General features: G+C 37.8%; 1 protein-coding gene and 1 long non-coding RNA gene across 3 annotated transcripts; both read right to left on the minus strand.

The window, feature by feature from the left end:
* Window positions 1-1,340: 1,340 nt before the first annotated feature.
* LOC143500437 (uncharacterized) lies at window positions 1,341-18,572 on the minus strand. The gene is made up of 2 exons (XM_076994550.1): window positions 18,417-18,572; window positions 1,341-2,123 (listed from the first exon to the last, which is right to left on the minus strand). Exon 2 carries the CDS (start codon window positions 2,119-2,121, stop codon window positions 1,531-1,533), a length of 591 nt encoding a protein of 196 aa, XP_076850665.1. The 5' UTR covers window positions 2,122-2,123; window positions 18,417-18,572; the 3' UTR covers window positions 1,341-1,530.
* On the minus strand, window positions 10,475-15,290 carry LOC143500438 (uncharacterized). Of its 2 annotated transcripts, XR_013126801.1 has the most exons (9): window positions 15,008-15,290; window positions 14,785-14,902; window positions 14,188-14,279; window positions 13,291-13,402; window positions 12,957-13,071; window positions 12,672-12,804; window positions 12,312-12,477; window positions 12,103-12,207; window positions 10,475-10,622 (listed from the first exon to the last, which is right to left on the minus strand). It is a non-coding gene; the product is annotated as an uncharacterized LOC143500438 (long non-coding RNA). The 2 variants fall into 2 exon arrangements; XR_013126800.1 differs by having other exon boundaries at window positions 10,475-12,207.
* Window positions 18,573-19,328: the final 756 nt, after the last annotated feature.

A 19,328-nucleotide genomic window follows, 5' to 3' on the forward strand; every position in this document is an offset into this window, starting at 1 on the left:
GTGCCAGCCACCTACTGCCTGACCGGATGAGCCTACACCATGATGGACATTACTACATCTTTTCCTTTTCTTTATTTCTTTCTGTTTAAATTGTTGTTGTTGTCATGGTGACCGGTGTTGGCCAGAGGAGGATGGGTTCCCCCCCTGAGTCTTGGTTCCTCTCAAGGTTTCTTCCTCATGCAAAAAACTAGGGAGTTTTTCCTTGCCACTATCGCCCTTGGCTTGCTCACTGGGGGCTAGGACTCGGCACTTGTAAAGCTGCTTTGTGACAACAACTGTTGTAAAAAGCGCTATATTAATAAAATTTGATTGATTGATTGTGGCTTTTCCCTCTCTGTATGATCTTAGTGAAAACCGCCACTGTCATCATATTGCCCAATCCTAGTAGGTGCAATGATTAGCTTAGCTCAGCAAGTTTTAAAATAAATATATATTAATGTTCATTGCAGATGCACTTTTGAAATAATGTTGCAGTAGGCAAATTGCCCTGATTTGCACTGGTGGTAGTTGTTGTTTTTCATTTTATTTTATTTATTATTAATATTTAAAAGTTGTTCTCTGCACTACGTTATGTAAAATAGTTGTAAAATATTTTTTGTGCAACACCTTTATATTTATTGCCTGTTATATGGTAATATTTAAGTCATTTGCTTTTTATTTGTTTCTTTAATAGTGACACAATCAACACAATGATTGATGATGCAGGGGGCACCAACCAAAATCTCGCCTAGGGCACCACATTGGTCAGGGCCGGCTCTGCTGACCACCATTTTAGCATGTCATGCTTCTAAGCTATAAAAAAAACTACTAAGCAATCACTATGAAGCGAAGTCTTTGACTTACAGCAGAGCTACAACATTAAATCAGGTCATATTTTAAAAAGGTCTTACCGTTTTTAGCTGGAGGACAAAAAGTTGGAGGACAGCAGCTCAAAACCGTTTTTGTCTGGAGTCAATGAGTGAGATCTATCAATTTTCTGTATCCTTGAAGTAACCGATAAAATTTAAGTCAAGTCTATTCAATGTGTCACAGTTAATTTTATTAAAGCCAAAATTGTGTAAAATACAATTAATAAACACATTACATTTGTTGAATTAGACTCAATTTGATTTGTAACTACATGTATCCTTTTTTATTAAGTATTGGTAACTTTTAATTATTTAGTAAACATAAATTAACCGAACATTTGTATAACATTTTAATTACTAATTCAGCATTAATCAAAACCCAATATTTTTAATAATTATGGGCAAATTAATAACTATTCAATTAATCAAAATATTAAGTATTTAATAATAATAATAATAATAATAATACATTTTATTTAAAAGCCCCTTTCAAGTGACCCAAGGACACTGTACAATAGATAATAATAAAAATAAAAAGGTAAGTGCACATACAACATAAAATGACCATAGAGACATACACATAGTATCATCCATATGCTAGTTTAAAAAGATGAACAAGATGAACAATTTACTGTTTTAACAGTTTCTTAAAAATACTAAACACATTACTGCAGTGATACAGCTACTTTGTGTGAATGCGCTGGTGTCGTTGGAGATTACTCTGTCTAGTAAAACTCTTCCCACACTCTAAGCAGTAATACGGCTTCACTCCTGTGTGAATACGCTGGTGTCGGCGGAGATTATTCTGTCTAGTAAAACTCGTCCCACACTCTGAGCAGTGATAGGGCCTCTCTCCTGTGTGAATACGCTGGTGTTGTTGGAGACAACTCTGTTGAATAAAACTCATCCCACACTCTGAGCAGTAATACGGCTTCACTCCTGTGTGAATACGCTGGTGTCGGTGGAGAATACTCCGTTTAGTAAAACTCTTCCCACACTCTGAGCAGTGATACGGCTTCTCTCCTGTGTGAATACGCTGGTGTTCTTGGAGATGACTCTGTCTAGTAAAACTCTTCCCACACTCTGAGCAGTGATACGGCCTCTCTCCTGTGTGAATACGCTGGTGTTCTTGGAGATTACTCTGGTGACGAAAACTCTTCCCACACTCTGAGCAGTGATAGGGCTTCTCTCCTGTGTGAATACGCTGGTGTCGGTGGAGATCACTCTGTTGAGTAAAACTCGTCCCACACTCTGAGCAGTGATATGGATTCATTTCTGGAGGAAAAAATGATATTACAAACTCAGTGTTTGTAATACAACATAATACAAGATAATTATGACAAAACTGTTATGGGCCATAGACAGTATAATCAATATTCATACTGGTTATATGAATATATGTAAGACTGTTTATTGTGAATTAATGTATTTGTTTGTTTGTTTCTTATGGAGAGGAAACAGTGCCAAATTGAAATGTAATCCCTACTAGGCAAAGATGGAAATGCAATCCACAAAATGCATTGCTTTTCCATACAGACATGCAGAATACGTGCCAAAATGAAATGCAAAAGCACTATTAGATTACATTTCAACGCACTTTATCTCTTTATTGAAAAACAATACACAAGAATTTGCATTCAAAACCAAAACGCTGAATTTGTGCCAGAATTGAATATAATACAGCTCGAAATGTAATCACGGCACAGAGGTATTGCTTTTCACCGTACGGTATTTCAGACATAAATGTCTCCTTTAAATGTAATGATCATGAGATTGATTTAAACACTGATGTGATGAAAACATGCCACAATGAAAAGTAAAAGCTCCAGTGTATGTGGATTTGTATTTAAAGAAAGAAACGCTGAATTCGTGCCAGAAGCCACCTTGAAATGCAATCGACTGAATGTCATTGTATTCACCTGTGTCTCTGCGAAGCTGTATTTGTGCCAGAATGAAATCTAATCACTGTCCAATAGGAACGCTCGCCGGGGCTTAGACTACAGTCAGAAGCAATTGCTCGTAGTTGGACTTGAAAGCAGCAGAAATATCTTTTCACGACAGAATAAAAGAGGAAATAAACAGTCTAATTGGACAAATTGAGGTGGTGAATTCCACCTTGTAAAGGTGGCTGAACCCTGCAAACAGCGGAGCTGTTGAGCGGAGCTCAACAACTGAAGAGCGGAGCGACCTCGACACGCCACACCGGAGCCCCCGCGATTGCTACCCGTATTTTCCAGATTATAAACCGCTACTTATTCCCTCACGCTTTGAACAATGCGACTTATAATGACGTGCGGCTTTTCTGGAGAAGTTTCTTCACCCGTCAGGTGTGGAACAGAAAGGTCATCAGGTGGTAGGACAAAGTTGTAAATCAAAGAAGAAAGTGCTCATTTGCATTTAACTCGTGGAAGCAGCAGGCACGACGGAGATTTTTTTTCAAACGAACGTGTTGTGCCGAATTCTGACTCCCCTCGTTTGCACACGCATAAAGACGCTACAGATGATATTCCGGAGTTACAGTGATTTTAACTTAGTTCATTGAGCACTCTAGTTTTGTCCTAACTAGATATTTAGACATAATACTGCTGTAATACTGCAAAGTTGTCGTCAGAGGTGAACTTAGTATAGCAGGTCTGTATTTTATTTAAAATAATTAACACCCTTGAGACAGTGTGGCTTTGGACATAGATAATTCCGTGCCGTTTGTTGTGATGGATAATTAAAGTCTAGCTCTTATTTATGCATAGAAACATAAATCGACAATATAATCTGTAGCGTCTTTATGTTCGGATAAATGAATTCAACACAACACCGACCGAAAGACATTACAGGCATGAACTCTGAACTGTCAGGCACTGTTCAGAAACTGATCAGTTCAGTTAAATGTACAATGAGTCCCCGCTTAACGATGGGTTTACAGAATGAAATGTCTGTTGTAAAGCAGCTTTCGCCGTTAAGCGTGACCCTAGATTTAGATACACTTTGATCATTAATACAGTAGGGTCATTCCTGCTATTCGGTGCCATTTGAGTCGCCATGACAAAATATTATATATTTTGGGTAAAAATTAACTAATACTTATTTCTAAAAACTTGCCCTACATGATTACCCTCCCCTCTACCATAGAAAACAATGGTGTGTTCCCAGGATAATTTAATTTAAAATTAATATTGTAGTTTTAGCTCAAGTAGGCTAGACTGCCATGTCCCCAATCATTTTTCCTCAAATTCATTTACAAATGTATGTAATAAAAAAAAATTTAATTCAATTTTTTATTGTTGTGTTGCCTTATTTATAATATTCTTTTTTTATATCAATGCATTTTTAACACTTAAAATCTTTAAAATAAGTTTTGTCCCTGAGTTAAATGTCCCTCCTGTTACTGTCCATCCTGTTACTGTTTTGCACAGTAACAGGGTGGACACAAAGGTACAGGGTGGACATAAGGGGGCTAGATAAATGGGTGTTTCCAGCTAGTATTGGTATTTATCATTAATTTAATATGAATTTATATGTTATATACTTTCAAATAAAGGATTGGTTTAAATGGGATGCATATATTTGTCAGGGAATGGCACCGTTGTCTGCTGCAGAAAAGCAAAGGCGCTACAGGGCACGTCGTGATGCAGACCCTGACAGAAGGCAGAAATATATCAATAAAGAGAAGGAGAGGTGGAGAAAGAACATAGATGAAGGTAAAAAAAAAGAGTCAGATCTCAGTGAAAGGGAGAAAGAAATGGCAAGAAAGGAAGAGAATGCAGAGAACGTGCCAGAGAAAAGTGTTTGTCAATGACCACTCCTCCTCCAGAAAATCTCCCAGAGCCAGAAAACACCTCACAACCAGGGCCCTCAAGGTTAGAAGAAAGTGGGCAGTTAGATTCTTTGTTAATAGGGAAAGAATTTGGAATTGAACTGTTGTAGATGATTTTACTTTTACAGTGTATGTGTGTACAGAGAAATAACCTGTTCTTTAAAAGATGAAACTGCTCAATTAAATGAGAACATTGTGTAGTCTAATAAAGGAATGGTATAATAAAACATATGATATAGCAATAATGTACAAGATCAATTTGCTTTAATGTAATGGCCTTCTTTTCTAAAATTGTATACAGAATCATTTATCTGGTAGAGTGACTGTAAATTGTGACATTTTGCATCCTGTGCATTAGGCAATATGTTGTTGGACGGAGAAATGCCAGACAGGAGAAGGAGGCTCCAGAAAGAGATTGAAGGACTAAAAGTCTCGTTGGGGAGGGAAAAGAGAAAAACACAAAAGTAAAAGAAGAGGTACCAACGCTTGGCAGGAGGGCAAAAATCACCACGTTCTCTTTAATTAATTGTATTATTGTTCACAGGTGTGATGTCCACCCTGTTTCTCCTCTGTCCACCCTGTTACCTGTGTGTTTTTATATATTAATTAAATAAAAACAACAATTAATATGCATAGCTTTGTGGTTACATGCAGGGAATGAACTGGAAAAATTAAATCATTTAAGAATGGAACCAAATTCCATTAAAATTCATTTTTATTCTAAATGAAATGTATGGAAATTACACTGTGACTTAAAATACAACATTTGTTTTTTAGATAATGCTTCCTTAAAATACATTTGCAGGATAAAGTGAGGGACATTTTGACTTTTAGAAAATATGAATATTAAAATAACTGCCCAGATAGCAAATGAACGTTGAATCAACGTTGAAATGACATTGTTTTTCGTCATTTATGGTTGACAACCTAAATCCAACTATAAATCAATGTTCTAAAAGGTTGAATTCTTAAACGATTGTTAACGTTGAAAAAAAGATGTTGAATCAACGTTGCGTTTGGTTAGATATACGCTACTGAAAAAATACGTGTATGTGGGAGGTGGTGGATATCACGGTAAAGACGATGCTGGTTTCGGCAGGCCGAACAGGTGTTGTGCCGAATTCCGACTCCGAATTCCGATTAATTAACACCCGTGAATCAGTGTCTTTATTTGGATATAGATAATGCTGCATCGTTTCCTGTGGTAGATCATTAAAATGAGTCCTTATTTGTGCATAGAAACAACGGAGATCGTGATTATCGTCTGAAACGTCTATATGCGTGTGCACGCGAGGGGAGAAGGATTCTACCGGGGAGTCGGAATTCGGCACAACACCGGATCCAATGGCACAGCGTTCTATATTCGCCAGACATTCACGAAAGAATGGGCTCGTTATTTAAAGAAATCAGACAGTGTATGTGATAGATACCTATTATGCAATTACATATTGCACAATATTCACATATTGTGAATTTATCTCCACACAATGGCTTTCAGAAAAGATACATTTAGGAGATGTGAAAAGATCACATGAAGTGTTCATGTTAGTTGGTAAGCGTTTCAGTGCCAAGACAACTTTTCAAAATAAAAGTCATGGCTTAATTCAACTTTTTAACATGTGCAACTGAACATGTGGGAAGGGCAGGACTGACCCAGCCCCGCTTCTCATAAACGGAGTCTGCATGGAAAGGGTCAGCTCCATCAGGTTCCTGGGCGTGCAGATCACCGACAGCCTCTCCTGGTCTGCAAACACAACAGTGGTGAAGAAAGCCCAGCAGCGACTCCACTTCCTGAGAGTGCTCAAGAGGAACAAGATGGAGGAGAAACTGTTGGTGCTCTTTTACAGCTCCATCAATGAGAGCATCCTCGTGTATTGCATCACGGCATGGTACGGAGGGTGCTCAGTGGCAGACAAAAAGGCGCTGCAGAGGGTGATAAACACGGTACAGGTTGCACAAAACTTGTACACGTAGGCTCAGGGACAGCTTTTATCCTAGAGCCATCACTGCACTAAATGTAAATTCCCAAGCCATGTGAAATATAACCCATGTAAATAATTCCCACGGGCAATATGTGCAATATTTGTAATATGTGCAATATTTGTAACATACATTGTAATATAGCTTGTGCAATATTCAAAATATCATGCAAGTAATCCACGAAACATGTATATGCGGCACTACCTCAATTTATAGATTGTTTTATGTTATATGTGTATTTACTGTACTGGCAAGCACCTTGGAGTAAAATCAAATTTAATTGTAATGTAAATTATAATGACAATAAAGGCAATTCTGATTCTGATGTGCACCTACAAACACAAAGGTATCAAGTACATACAAGGAGCAATGCATTTCATGTGCATCTGGACTTGTGAAACATTTCTCACATTTGTGAAAACACATCAAAGCTCAGATTTCCTATATTTTGCATTGGTGGACCAGAATACATGTGCCTACTATGTATTTATGTCCAGATGGGTGCAAGCATAATTGCTTCCTTTCCATGTGTACCTCAGAAGATCCAAATAAAATCAAGCAAAGCAGACATTGCACATTTGGAAGAGCTGTATGTAGCCTCTGAGTATGAACATCTAGACACACATGCATATCTGAGCGCGTAGTGTGTGCTTGAGTCATAGAATAGAGAACAGCAATGACATACTACTCTCATACATTCTCCCTAGGGTCAAAATAGTTTAAACTATTTAAAAAGGGCATTGGGCTTTTAGAAATACATTTTCATCAAATTAAAATAATGTTAGCTTTACTGCTAAATATCTTTATTTAATAATTATTTATTTTTAATTTTAAGAACCAGTTAATTTTACACACATGATTCACAAGCTGGACAACTTTGCTCAGCAAATAACCAACAATTTATTTAAGTGTGTTTGATAAGGTTCACTTTGCCTAACATTTAATTTAAAATAATAAAGAAAAAATATCTACAAGGGGGTAAATGATTACATAGCACAAACAGGAGTTTCTGATGAGTCATTGAGTTTAGGTATGGTCATGAAATAAAATATTTATGAAGATATATTTAAGGAGGAAAGTATTTAAAACAGTCCCTCTACTACCCTCTCTGCTCTAACACAATCTCAGGTTATAACATACAGCCTGAGACTACAGAAGGACAAATGGAACAATGGAGTCCCAATGGAGATAATGCTTTGAGATGTGTATGTATATGCATATATATTTAAAAATAAATAAATAAACAAAGTTTTTTTTCTTCTTTCCTTCCTAATCTGAATGAAGTGTATGTGATTGCCAATGGAAATTGGTGCTTAATCATTTGTTAAATTTAAGCCCTGACTGTAAAATTATGAATATTACTTGATCCTCAATAAACAATAAGTTAAAAAGAAGAAGATAGTTAACATTCCATTTACAGCTAAGCAAAGCTAAACAGAGCACATTTTCCACAAATAGCATTTTAGATGTGGGACCATCTAAACCAAAAAACATCAAAAGAGAAGTCGAACATCTCTGTAGATTGTGGAGTAATGTCCACACAGGTGGTAAGAAGTATCCACAGAGGTTATAGGATGTGCACGCAGCAGATCAGGAACTGCAAACATCGTCAATAAGGACTGAAAAAGAAAATACAAGTGTCGATACAAGTAATTTTTCTCCTTCAGAGGGGCAACTCGGCCAAAGATTGCAAATGAGCTGTTACTTAAGCAACTTTAGCCCAGCCATGTACAGTCTTGCTGCAGTCCTGCTCCTCATCCTCACTATCATACCTCACTTAATACCCACGAGTGGTAAAAGCAGTTAAAGTGTGATGTCTGTTTGCCCAGTCAGTGGGTCTGGGGAAGGAGCAGGAAAGAACGCACGAGCAGCCTCTTCTCGTGCAGTAAATCGGCGTCATAAAATAAACGTTATTCTTTTTGGTTTATTACTTCTAGTTTCAAGGTGGGTTGAACAATATGTTGAGATCAAATTTCCAAATGTCTACAAACAAATTAATTTGAAAACGTTAATTTAAGTATAAGAAAATATATTATTATATAATATAATATAATATAATATAATATAATAAGAATAATAATTTGAGTTGACATGTTAATTAATCTACAAGCTAAAAGTTACAGCCAACGTCAAACGATAACGTTAGCTAATTATCGCTATGGCAGCTATCAACTTAATTTCTACGATTAATTCACGACGAATGTCTTAACCAAATCTCGCTGTTAAATATTTCGAATAAATCAGCCAAGATAGCTAACTAGCTAATTAGCTAACGCTGGCTACTGAGATACAAGCAGCTGTGCTGTCGCCATAGAAACAGAGCCAGTAGCTAGCTAGTGTAGCGCAAAACGGCAACTACAACGGCTCTGCTTCAGCCTAACCAACGGGCTGTAGAAACGAGAAACGCTAACCGAGGAGTTTTAGCAGTTTACCACAGATAAACGTTATACAGAAATATATAAAAACACACACAAGACAAAGCTATTAATGGTAGCTTGGAAATTAATGGTAGCTAGTTAACTAGTTACAGTAGCTATAACGACAACAGGTCTCTCGGTTAATTATATGGTTAGCTCATTAGCTAACTAGATCAGGGGTGGCCAACCCACCAGAGACCTAGAGCCATTTTTTGTACTGTGTAACGGCAAAGAGCCACATCATGCATTGGCGATTGTAAGTTCTTGAGGGGGGGGGGGGGGGGGGGGGTGGGGGGGGCGGCGAGTGTAAGTTGTTGAGCGGGGGGGTTAAATTATCAAATGCGTGTTTTCCACTACGGCGATTTTAAAAGTATTAGCGGCTCGCTAGGCTTGTAAACAAACCGCGCACCACGAAAATGTAGCAGTGTATCGCCCCGTTAGTGCAGGTGAGCCCGCGGACCGGCTGGGGAGCCGCACGAAACCAGGCAAAGAGCCGCATGCGGCTCGCGAGCCGCGGGTTGGCCACCCCTGAACTAGATAACTCATTAAACACAGTGGGACATACCTTGAACTCCAAACATACATGAAGCATAGGGTTAGACTTAGCCTGAAGGGGGAAATAAAGGTTAGTTTAATCTCACAACATCAGTAAAGTCTAATTTCAGGTTCGAAAAGGCACCTATAGTAAAAAAAATACTCACATCTAGCTCGGAAACTAGTCACGTTTATAATCAATGCATGCTAACTTGTTAGTTGTTAATAAATAAACATGGTAAAAGCTCACCCACGCCAAACTTCACAATCTTGCTCCCGGATCTGCTACACTTGACCTATGTAAACTGGCTCAGAACTGGGATACGTAGGCAGGGTTACTCCAACTATAAATCCCGCTATTAGCCAATCCTTCTCTAAAATTAATTTGCATCCTGCCCCCTTTTTATCCGCCCTATCGGTTATGACCAGCACATTCATACATCCACTTATAAATTCTATGTGTACAGAGAGCCGGAGCTTGCATGCAATAATCAATGCAATGTACACTTCTGCACACAAGTGTCTGATGTATTAGGTTGCAAGTAAATTTAATCAAAATATGTGGGAAACCATATAGTATTAGGTATTTATTAACAGGTGCATGAAATGTGAGTTTATGAAAATAGAAATACTTATTATAATCAGCTTTTATTTTTACGGAATGCCTTTATATCAACAATTGCTTTGGATAGCTCAGTGTCAGACTGGCAGTTAGGTGTGTTAAAAGAACTGCTAATGTACTAATTTGACATTTACAAACTCCACTTTCTTTTGTTTCTGCAGGTACTTTGAATACTGACGGATAGTAAACAGAAGGTAAACAAGCTATTCTGATTAGAATACTTGAAGTCGTAGAATTCAGAAACTTGTGCACAACACAGAGATAGATATAGCTCAGCAGTTTATTGAAGACCAGAGAGTCAGAGAGAGACAGGGAGCAAATGTTAGTCTGCATGATGTATATGAACCAACTCATATTTCAGATGTGCAACCTTCTTGTAGCACTGGTCCTGGAGGTCTAGTCTTGAGTGACTGTAAAGAACCAAATGTCAAAATTCCATCTTTTGAACATACGTCTCCTGGTAATGTCAGTTCGGACAGTTCAGACTTAAATGATTGTAGGTTCAACGAATCAGATGATCTCATGCTCCTTCATCAGTTAAAAGACTGGGCTACTACTTTCTCCATTTCCTTGGTTGCACTAAATGCACTGCTGAGCATTCTGCGTGTGTGTCATTCGACACTTCCCAGAGATGGAAGGACATTACTTGGTACCCAATCACGAGTAGCCACACAAAAAATGGGAAATGGCGAGTACTACCATTTTGGGCTGGAGCATGCAATACAACAAAAACTGAGCTGTCTTAACCTCCGAACTAGTCGCAAAAGACTCAAATTACAGTTTAACATTGACGGTCTCTCACTTTTCAAAAGTTCCAGAACTCAACTTTGGCCAATTCTTTGTTTAATAGACTGTGATTACTCCAAGTCTCCTTTCATTGTAGGTTTATATTGTGGAGTAAGCAAGCCTGTCAGTGTTTATGAGTATCTTAAAGAATTTGTGAAGGACCTGACTAATGTGTTACACCATGACATTGTTTATAATGGCAAGCAGCTACAGGTGTTGGTGTCCGCTTTTGTGTGTGATGCACCAGCCAGAGCATTTGTTAAGCACATAATGGTTATTCTGGCTGTGACAAATGTGTGCAAGTAGGTGAATGGCACAACAAAATGACATTCCCTGAAACTAAAGCCAAGATTAGAACCGACATGGATTTTTGTGCTATGGTTGATGAAGAACACCATTTGGAGCAGAAACTCAGCCCTTTGACAGGCATTGTAAAAATGGTCTCCCAGTTTCCAATTGATTATATGCACCTGTGTTGTCTTGGAGTTATGAGAAAGCTGCTGGTTTTTTGGTTAAGGGGCAAGAACTTGACTACCAGGATTCCTTCTCAAATCGTGGCATTAATATCTAATAAACTGTTAATGCAAAGGCCCAACACACCCTGTGAATTCTCTCGTAAACCAAGGGAACTAACAGAAATTGATCGTTGGAAGGCAACAGAACTACGTCAGTTTATGATTTATACTGGTCCTGTAGTGCTTAAAGATTGCATGCCACATGGGGTTTATGATAATTTCATGTTGTTTTCGGTGGCCATGTTTTTGCTGTTGACACCAGATATACCAGATGAAAAGGTTATCTTTGCTCATAATATGCTTGTGGCTTTTGTCAGACATTTTGGTCAATTGTATGGAAAGGAGGAAATTGTGTTTAATGTCCATCAACTACTCCACCTAGCAGATGAGTACCGCAACTTTGGGGCTTTGGACAACATTTCAGCATTTCCCTTTGAAAATTACTTGGGAAAAATTAAGAGGCTTGTGCGAAAACCACATCACCCACTTCAGCAAATAGTGAAGAGACTTTCTGAAATGCCAACAGCAATTGTGCCAATTCCAGTAGACTCAGTAACTGTATACAATATGCACTGTAATGGACCTTTACCTCCACAGTTTGGAACAGCAGAACAGTACAAAAAAGCCATTCTGAATGAGAGTACTTTTTCCACGGAGCTAGGTGACAACTGCATACAAGTTGGTGACGAGATAGCTGTGGTTAAAAACATAGTGAAAACAGATGATGTTATATTTGTCATCTATCAAACATTCAAACATAAGGATAATTATTTTTCATATCCTTGTGCATCATCTTACCTCAGTATTTTCAAAGTATCTAGGCTGCACAGTAGCCTAGGTAGCTGTAGACTTGATCACATCCAAAGAAAGTGTGTGCTTTATAAGGATGGGGATGGTTTTATAGCTATTCCACTTGTCCACATGTTCATTTAGATACTCCGACCTCCAGTTATGTTCAGTTCATCTTTGGAAAAAGAGAAATAGTTCTAAAATATATTTTTTTCTCAGATTTTAATCAGATTTTTTTTCTTGCTCAGTTATCTTGTTTCAGGAGTGTTCTGGCTCTATCCTTCAGTATTCAAATAGTACTAGTGACAATTTTAGATACTAAAATAAGCATAATACATTTTGTTCTGAAAAACTAAAAATAGCATCTACCTGTCCAAGAAGATGGAGCAATTGTGGCACGTGGTGGAGTTTGCTGACAAGAGTACGGCAGTTGTGCCCACTTCATGGGTCCAAAATAGACAATGTCTCTGGCCCCCACGTGACAGCGTCAACATTCACAGAGCTGTGAAACAACAAATCAAACCAAGCTTAGACTGGACAGTTCATGATCAGATTCGGTGCTTAGCAACTTGTGGTAAGTCTGCTACTAAAGAACTTGATTGGAATGTCATTTAAGCAAACAATAAAGTCTTTAAAGTGAAGAATTCTATATACCTCTGCTTTCTAAAGGTGTTTCCATGTTCCTTTTTTTGCCCAGACACATATGAGAAAGCTATAGATTGTTTAAAGAGATCAGTGGAACCTGGCTGTGCCACAACAGATATAGAATCTGAACAGGAAAATGCAGAACGCAGAAAAAGGATATCAAAGTAAGGTTAACTCAGTTGTGCCACATGTTACAGACTTTTTTGGTATGTTTTGGCAGTTGTAACTGTTGTAATCTTGCAGACCAAACCCAAAGTACAATATTTACACGGAACCAGAAGAGGAGTGTACAAGGAAAACATGCATTCCTAAGTTTTCATCAATACTTTCACCAGGTACTTACATGTTCCTAACTGCATGGCTGACGATGCTGTTTAATGACTCCTCCAGTTGATGACTTGTCTTATTCATGTCTTATCTTTTCACTTCTCCATGTTTCTTTTTCATCTGAAACACTAAAAAAACAAATAAAGGACATGGACACGTGCCTTCATATTCTACCAGCTCAAATTAAAGAGAAGATAGTCTGGTGACTGTAGAATTTAAAGATAATACTTGTGGTAGACTTTTTTGGAAAAACATATTGTGAACTTTAATGCTTCTTTAAAATATTCATTATTGGCAACAATATTTAGCAAATGTATTCTCTTTTCTATTAATTATAGCCACAAACCAAATTAATAAGCAAAAATAGTTGGATTTGGTTGAAACACAAATGGTTCTGTAAAAGTGCCAAAACATCTATGTGTCATGGGACAGCTCCGGACCCCTCCTTTTGGGCCTGTGTTCATGTCGTCTGTGTCTGGTTATGTCCATTTTGTATTTCCATGGGTGTGGGTCATTCATGGTATGTTCACCGGTTTCACCTGTGCCTCGTCTCGTGATCACTGGGGATCGTGTAGTTCGTCTATTTAATGTGCGTTTGCACAATGTCCCATGCTCGTCTTTGTCTAAAGCTCATGACGTGTAAATGTTACATGTACTGAGTGCTTGCGCTACTCGTGCTGGACTTGATCATTGTGTGTACATGAATAAACGTTTGTGTGACAACGTTAAACACTTGTCGTGCCTGCCTCCTTTCACCGTAACACTATGTACTTAATTATCTCTACAGATTTCTATCAAAGTTACAGGGTAGCATCTGATGTCCTGGACCATACCTGGCCTGAAGGGAATTTATTTGGTAAGAACCCTGAGAACTCTGCTCTTTATCTATAGGAGATCTGAAAGACTTCATTACCTGTTTTATTGCTCTAGTTTCTGCACTGTACAATTTTCTTTGCTTTCATTGTCCTTTCAGCCCATCATAGTAATGGTGAAAGCCATCACCATCTGCAAAAGTCAAGTAGTTGTGATAACGATACAGGTTAGTCAGATTTCAATCAGATTATTGTGCAACAATGTGTCATTCCAAGACCTTAAAAATATTATAATAGTATCCATCAAGTGGAGGCACTTAGCAGTTATAAAATATTTCTAAAAATATGGTTTCATAAGAAGGGTGTTTTGATTCTATGGTATGACTTTACATAATGAAATCATAGTATACTGACAAACCTTTAATGTTTTATATCCAGAGGTACAACCACAACCCAGACAAATGCTCAGAGGTATGAACCAAAAGATCACTGTTTCAGTCTTATACTTAGACACAGACTACCTCTACACACACCCGAAGGGAGGGGTCAGGGGCTGTACTGTGATAATTTGTATAATTTTCATTCATTGAATAAATTTCATCTTGCTTTATACACATTGGACTTAGCAAAGTGGTGCAAATGCTTGCACAAATTATGGAGGAAAACAGAGAGATGAGAGAAGAAATTAAAAAGCTCACCCATGATGTAAAGGCCCTGAGACGAGACTTAGTGAGGCAGTACACTGAAAACACACCGCCTTCTCTCATCAGTCTCCCCCTTAGAACCATGGCAGATTTGGATCAGGCAGAGGTCATCCTAAGAGATCCGAAGGAACGTCAAAAGATGGTACTTTTCCTTACATAAAATTTAAACTTTGTTACAGGATTTAGCAAGAGTAATAAATTAGAACCAATAACTCACCTCTTCCATCCTCTCCTCAGTATGCACAGTGCTGAAAATAAAAACATCTCTTATTAGTATACCAGTTAGTAAGGCATATAATAGAAACTTTTTGACTGCCTTATCATTCCTTACATGTCATTGTTAAAGCTGCCTTTGTTATTACATAGTTTTTTGTTAAGTCTCATCAATGCTGTCTTCTTAGGTGTCTTACCTTTCCATCATGGGTGGACACACACAAGAAATGGTTATGAGACGGATGCTGACCCATGCCCTTTTTAATGGTTTGGCAAGTCAGCTGAATTGGGCTGGTAAAGGCTACAAGAGGGCTTTCAAAGATACTGCCCTTCATGACATAATGTTTGGTAAGTTCATGCATGCACGTGAAACACATTAGCTGGGCATTTGCAAACCCAACTAATATATAAATATATTGCAGTAGTCACCTGATTTTACATGTAGAATTTCAAACAGTCAAATCTAATTTCTAATCAAATATGCCCACTTATTCCCCGCTTTAATTTAGATAACTATTTGATAAGATAACTTACTTTCTTACCTCAGTTTATCCTCGTGGTTTCCGCTCTGCAAAAACACAGCTCTATTTGCTGGAGGGAGTCAAAATGTCAGAACACCAGTACAAAGCAGTAAAGGTTCTGTTCAAACCTTTACATACATTTGATCATTTATTTCGCTAAATGTGAAATGCTTAGGTTTTACTTTTAGTTAGTTTCACAGGCAAATAATGTGCAAAACGAATACGAAAATGCAGGTTTTCAGCCTCAGATTATAATGAAACTGAGCGAAACAATGTAATGTAACCAATGTAACGTTAACAACAGACAACAGCAAATCGATCAGAAAGAACTTAGATAGGAACAAGCAAACGCCATAACACACAGACGACACGGAGAACGAGACTCATCACACTCAAACCGCTTACGGACGCCAAGTTTTACCTCATTTTAACTCACAAAAATGTCCGTGTTACAAACGTTTTTGCATGAATAATGAAGCAAGTGCAAACCTTAATAATAATAAACCCTAATAGTACCCTTTACAATAACGATTCTTTAAACACCCATTAAACTGTAGCGACTACTACTCCTCTCAGCGAATTCCCTAACAGACAGGCACTTGGCCACTCAGGGAGTTTTAGCCCTTTAAGTGACACTGCGGTGGAAAATAAAGTTTTCCTCCTCGGGATTTTCTGGATTAAGCAGTTTCTGCCTCGTTTCCCGAACCCGCTTCAAAACATCTCTTAAAGTATGTTTTTATTATAAAGGCAACTGATATCGAATATCTACTTATCATAAAAATTGTGTTTGTTCCAGCTGCTCTCCAGAAGCAAATTCCTGGAAGCACCCACATAGGATTGGCTGATGCAGTAAAGAAATGGTTAAAATACGCACCAGAGAGAGAAGGAGGAGTTCCAAGGAGAAGATAAACATCAGGTACTCATTCTTACTCTTACAGGTACTCTTATGTGTGGTTGAACAATGAAAATGAAATTTCAAATAGTGCGTATACAATAATCTAATTTCAATTCTATTCATATTTATTCAGCTGCAGTGGCGAAGTAGCAAGACCCCTTGACCAGTGAAATTCAACGTTCTTCAACGTATTTATTAAAATAAATTTTCTTGCATAAATTATTTGTGACTGTGATTGTTGCTTATTATTATTATTATTATTATTATTATTATTATTAATATATTTGACTACTATATAACTAATACACTAATTACTCATTAATAATAGACTAACTAATTAACTCATTGATTATAATTCCCTTTATGGGCATCCTGCTGTACATAAAGCAGGACTGGATTTTAATAAAAACAATATTTAGATAATGGTTGAACCAACGTTGATCAACCGTCCAGTGTCAATCGGTTTTCAACGTTGATTCAACGTAGAACCGTATGTGCACTTTAGCGTTGAATCAACGTCACATTTCAACGTTGATTCAACATTTATACGTTGAGCAAGACAACGGTGAATCAACGTTGATTCAACGTTCGTTTGCTATCTGGGTGTGCATTCAGAACACTTATTAATAGAGATGAGAATGTCTTGTAACAGAGTGGACATTTGTCTTATGTCACATGCAAAGAATTTTGTCAAAATTATTTGAGCATAATATCTTGAGCTGGACCGATGTCTATTTCTTATAGTTTAACAAGTCCTCTTGCAGATTAAATGATAAAATCATGAAAAGTTTCACATTGTTTTATACAAACTTACTGAGCTGAAATGGCACCGAATAGCAGGAATGACCCAGTATACAAAAAAACGAACAATGTTCTCGTGCGGACAGCGTGAGAAAGAGCGACCGCGTTGCTTATCGTACACAACACTCCACTACACTTCACAATCTTCGCAGTTTGAGATTCGTTTGGTTAGTTATTCGCAGCTCCTTATGCGGCTGCTGAAGTTGGTTCCTTATTCAAAAATGTTGTGTTCACGATGCGTGTTTGCTGCGCACTTTGTTTAAAAGAAATAGATTAAACAAACGAGCGTAGGAGCAAACATTTAAGAGGTTATTGTTTGCCATACTGATTTTGTGAATGTATAAATATATATATATATATATATATATATATATATATATATATATATATATATATATATAATGAAAGCATTCCTTATGTAAAATCGTTTCTATTTCAAGTCGTTCCAACTGTACGCGATTTGTACATGATGATTGAATTCGTCAGCATTTCTAACGTAAGGAAACATTAGATTTGAAAACTAAAAACACACAAATGCTGTTCTAGATCACAAATGATTCGGAAGAAGAAATACCCGCACACAATATGGCATATTGAGCAGTGGGCATATAGGTGAACGAATTTGGTTCAGAGGGGCAAGCCTGCTGTATTATGCCTGTAAGGTCCTGGGCCAGGCAAAACTCAACTTGCCCCTCTGAACCATTTCACCTGTGCGCTTTCCTCAATATGCCATGTATCCCGTTAGATTTGAGACATAAAATGATGTCGGGCCAGGGCAAAATGGGGTTTCTCTTAGATATTAACCGTTTACGTATGATGCATGTGTTGCTTCAAGGTTATATTTGCCAAAACAAATCTATATTATCTAACATGTAAATAAGTCAACGTGCCTAGTTAGTGTATCCAGACACTGCAAGCTAGGTAAAGCTAGCCAATTAACTGTTTCCCTTCAGCTATTTTTCAGATTAATAGTTTGGTAGCTAGCTAGTTATTAGTCAAAAAAGTATTTAAATAACAAGTGAAGTCGTCAGTACTCGAGCTGACCCGGTAACTGGTCAACGAGCTACAGTTTAATTTATTTGGTGTTTTAAACAGAATGGCAATCATCTCGAATATAAAAGAACGAGTTTCTGTTTTTGAGAGATTTTTCAGTTGTTTTCAAATTAGTTTGTAGATAAGCAGCAAAGTTAAATTACCTCAGAAAGCTCCTCTTGTCGTGAAGGGTGAAACGATTTGTGCTCGCGCTGACATATAGACCCTCATTTTCCCGCCAGAAATATGAATCATAACAGCGCGCATCACAGTAGTGGAGAGTTACCTGTGTGTGTGTGTGTGTGTGTGTGTGTGTGTGTGTGTGTGTGTGTGTGTGTGTGTATAAGGATGCAGAAACATTTTGCAAACATTTATGTGAAATCATGCAATTACAACCCAGCTGGCACACGACCGACCTTCAACGTTGAAATGTGGTTGAAATATAGTTGAAATACTGTCTGTTGTAGTTTCAACGTTGAAACAACATTGAATCAACGTTTAATGTTAATCCAGAATACTCATTCAGAGCTTTGGGCTATATTAATTACTGAAAGCATCAAATGTTACAGAATCAGATTGTTTGCAATGTTGTAGTATTGAAAAAGCTCAGATCCTTCGATAACTGTAGGTCAGTGGCGTGCACACATAGACAATGCTAAAGCACCACCAACTCTGCCCTTTATCAACGAAAGTGCCCTTTTGAAACTTCGGGGTTTTTTTTTATCGTTTTACTGAGGTCGGTTTGAATCTGAAATGATCTTTTGAAAACCTGAGCGATTAAAAACAATGCCCTGAAATGAGCCACCACCTCGCACACACCCGAGCTCTCTCTTCCTTTAACACCAGATGCGCTGCAGCAGCAGTTTAGTTCAGCGAGTGGAAGGAAGCGTCTTCAGTACAGCACGCACGGTCACAGATAGACTTCTTCTCCCGTGTCCCACCAGCCAGGTAACATACACATCAAGTCAAATCAAATCGTACCGTTTGCCCTCTAAGCCCAACATGAAATCATTTTGTTGTGCAGTAAAATGTGTCATACAGCACCAAACTACTAAGCATTTTTAGCCGATGGTCAC

The sequence above is a fragment of the Brachyhypopomus gauderio genome, unplaced genomic scaffold (genome assembly GCF_052324685.1).
Source record: "Brachyhypopomus gauderio isolate BG-103 unplaced genomic scaffold, BGAUD_0.2 sc150, whole genome shotgun sequence".
NCBI classification, from domain to species: domain Eukaryota; kingdom Metazoa; phylum Chordata; class Actinopteri; order Gymnotiformes; family Hypopomidae; genus Brachyhypopomus; species Brachyhypopomus gauderio.

What these genes read in the sequence shown, in the direction of transcription:
- LOC143500437 (XM_076994550.1), bottom strand. Translation starts at nt 2,121, where the DNA reads ATGAATCCATATCACTGCTCAGAGTGTGGGACGAGTTTTACTCAACAG.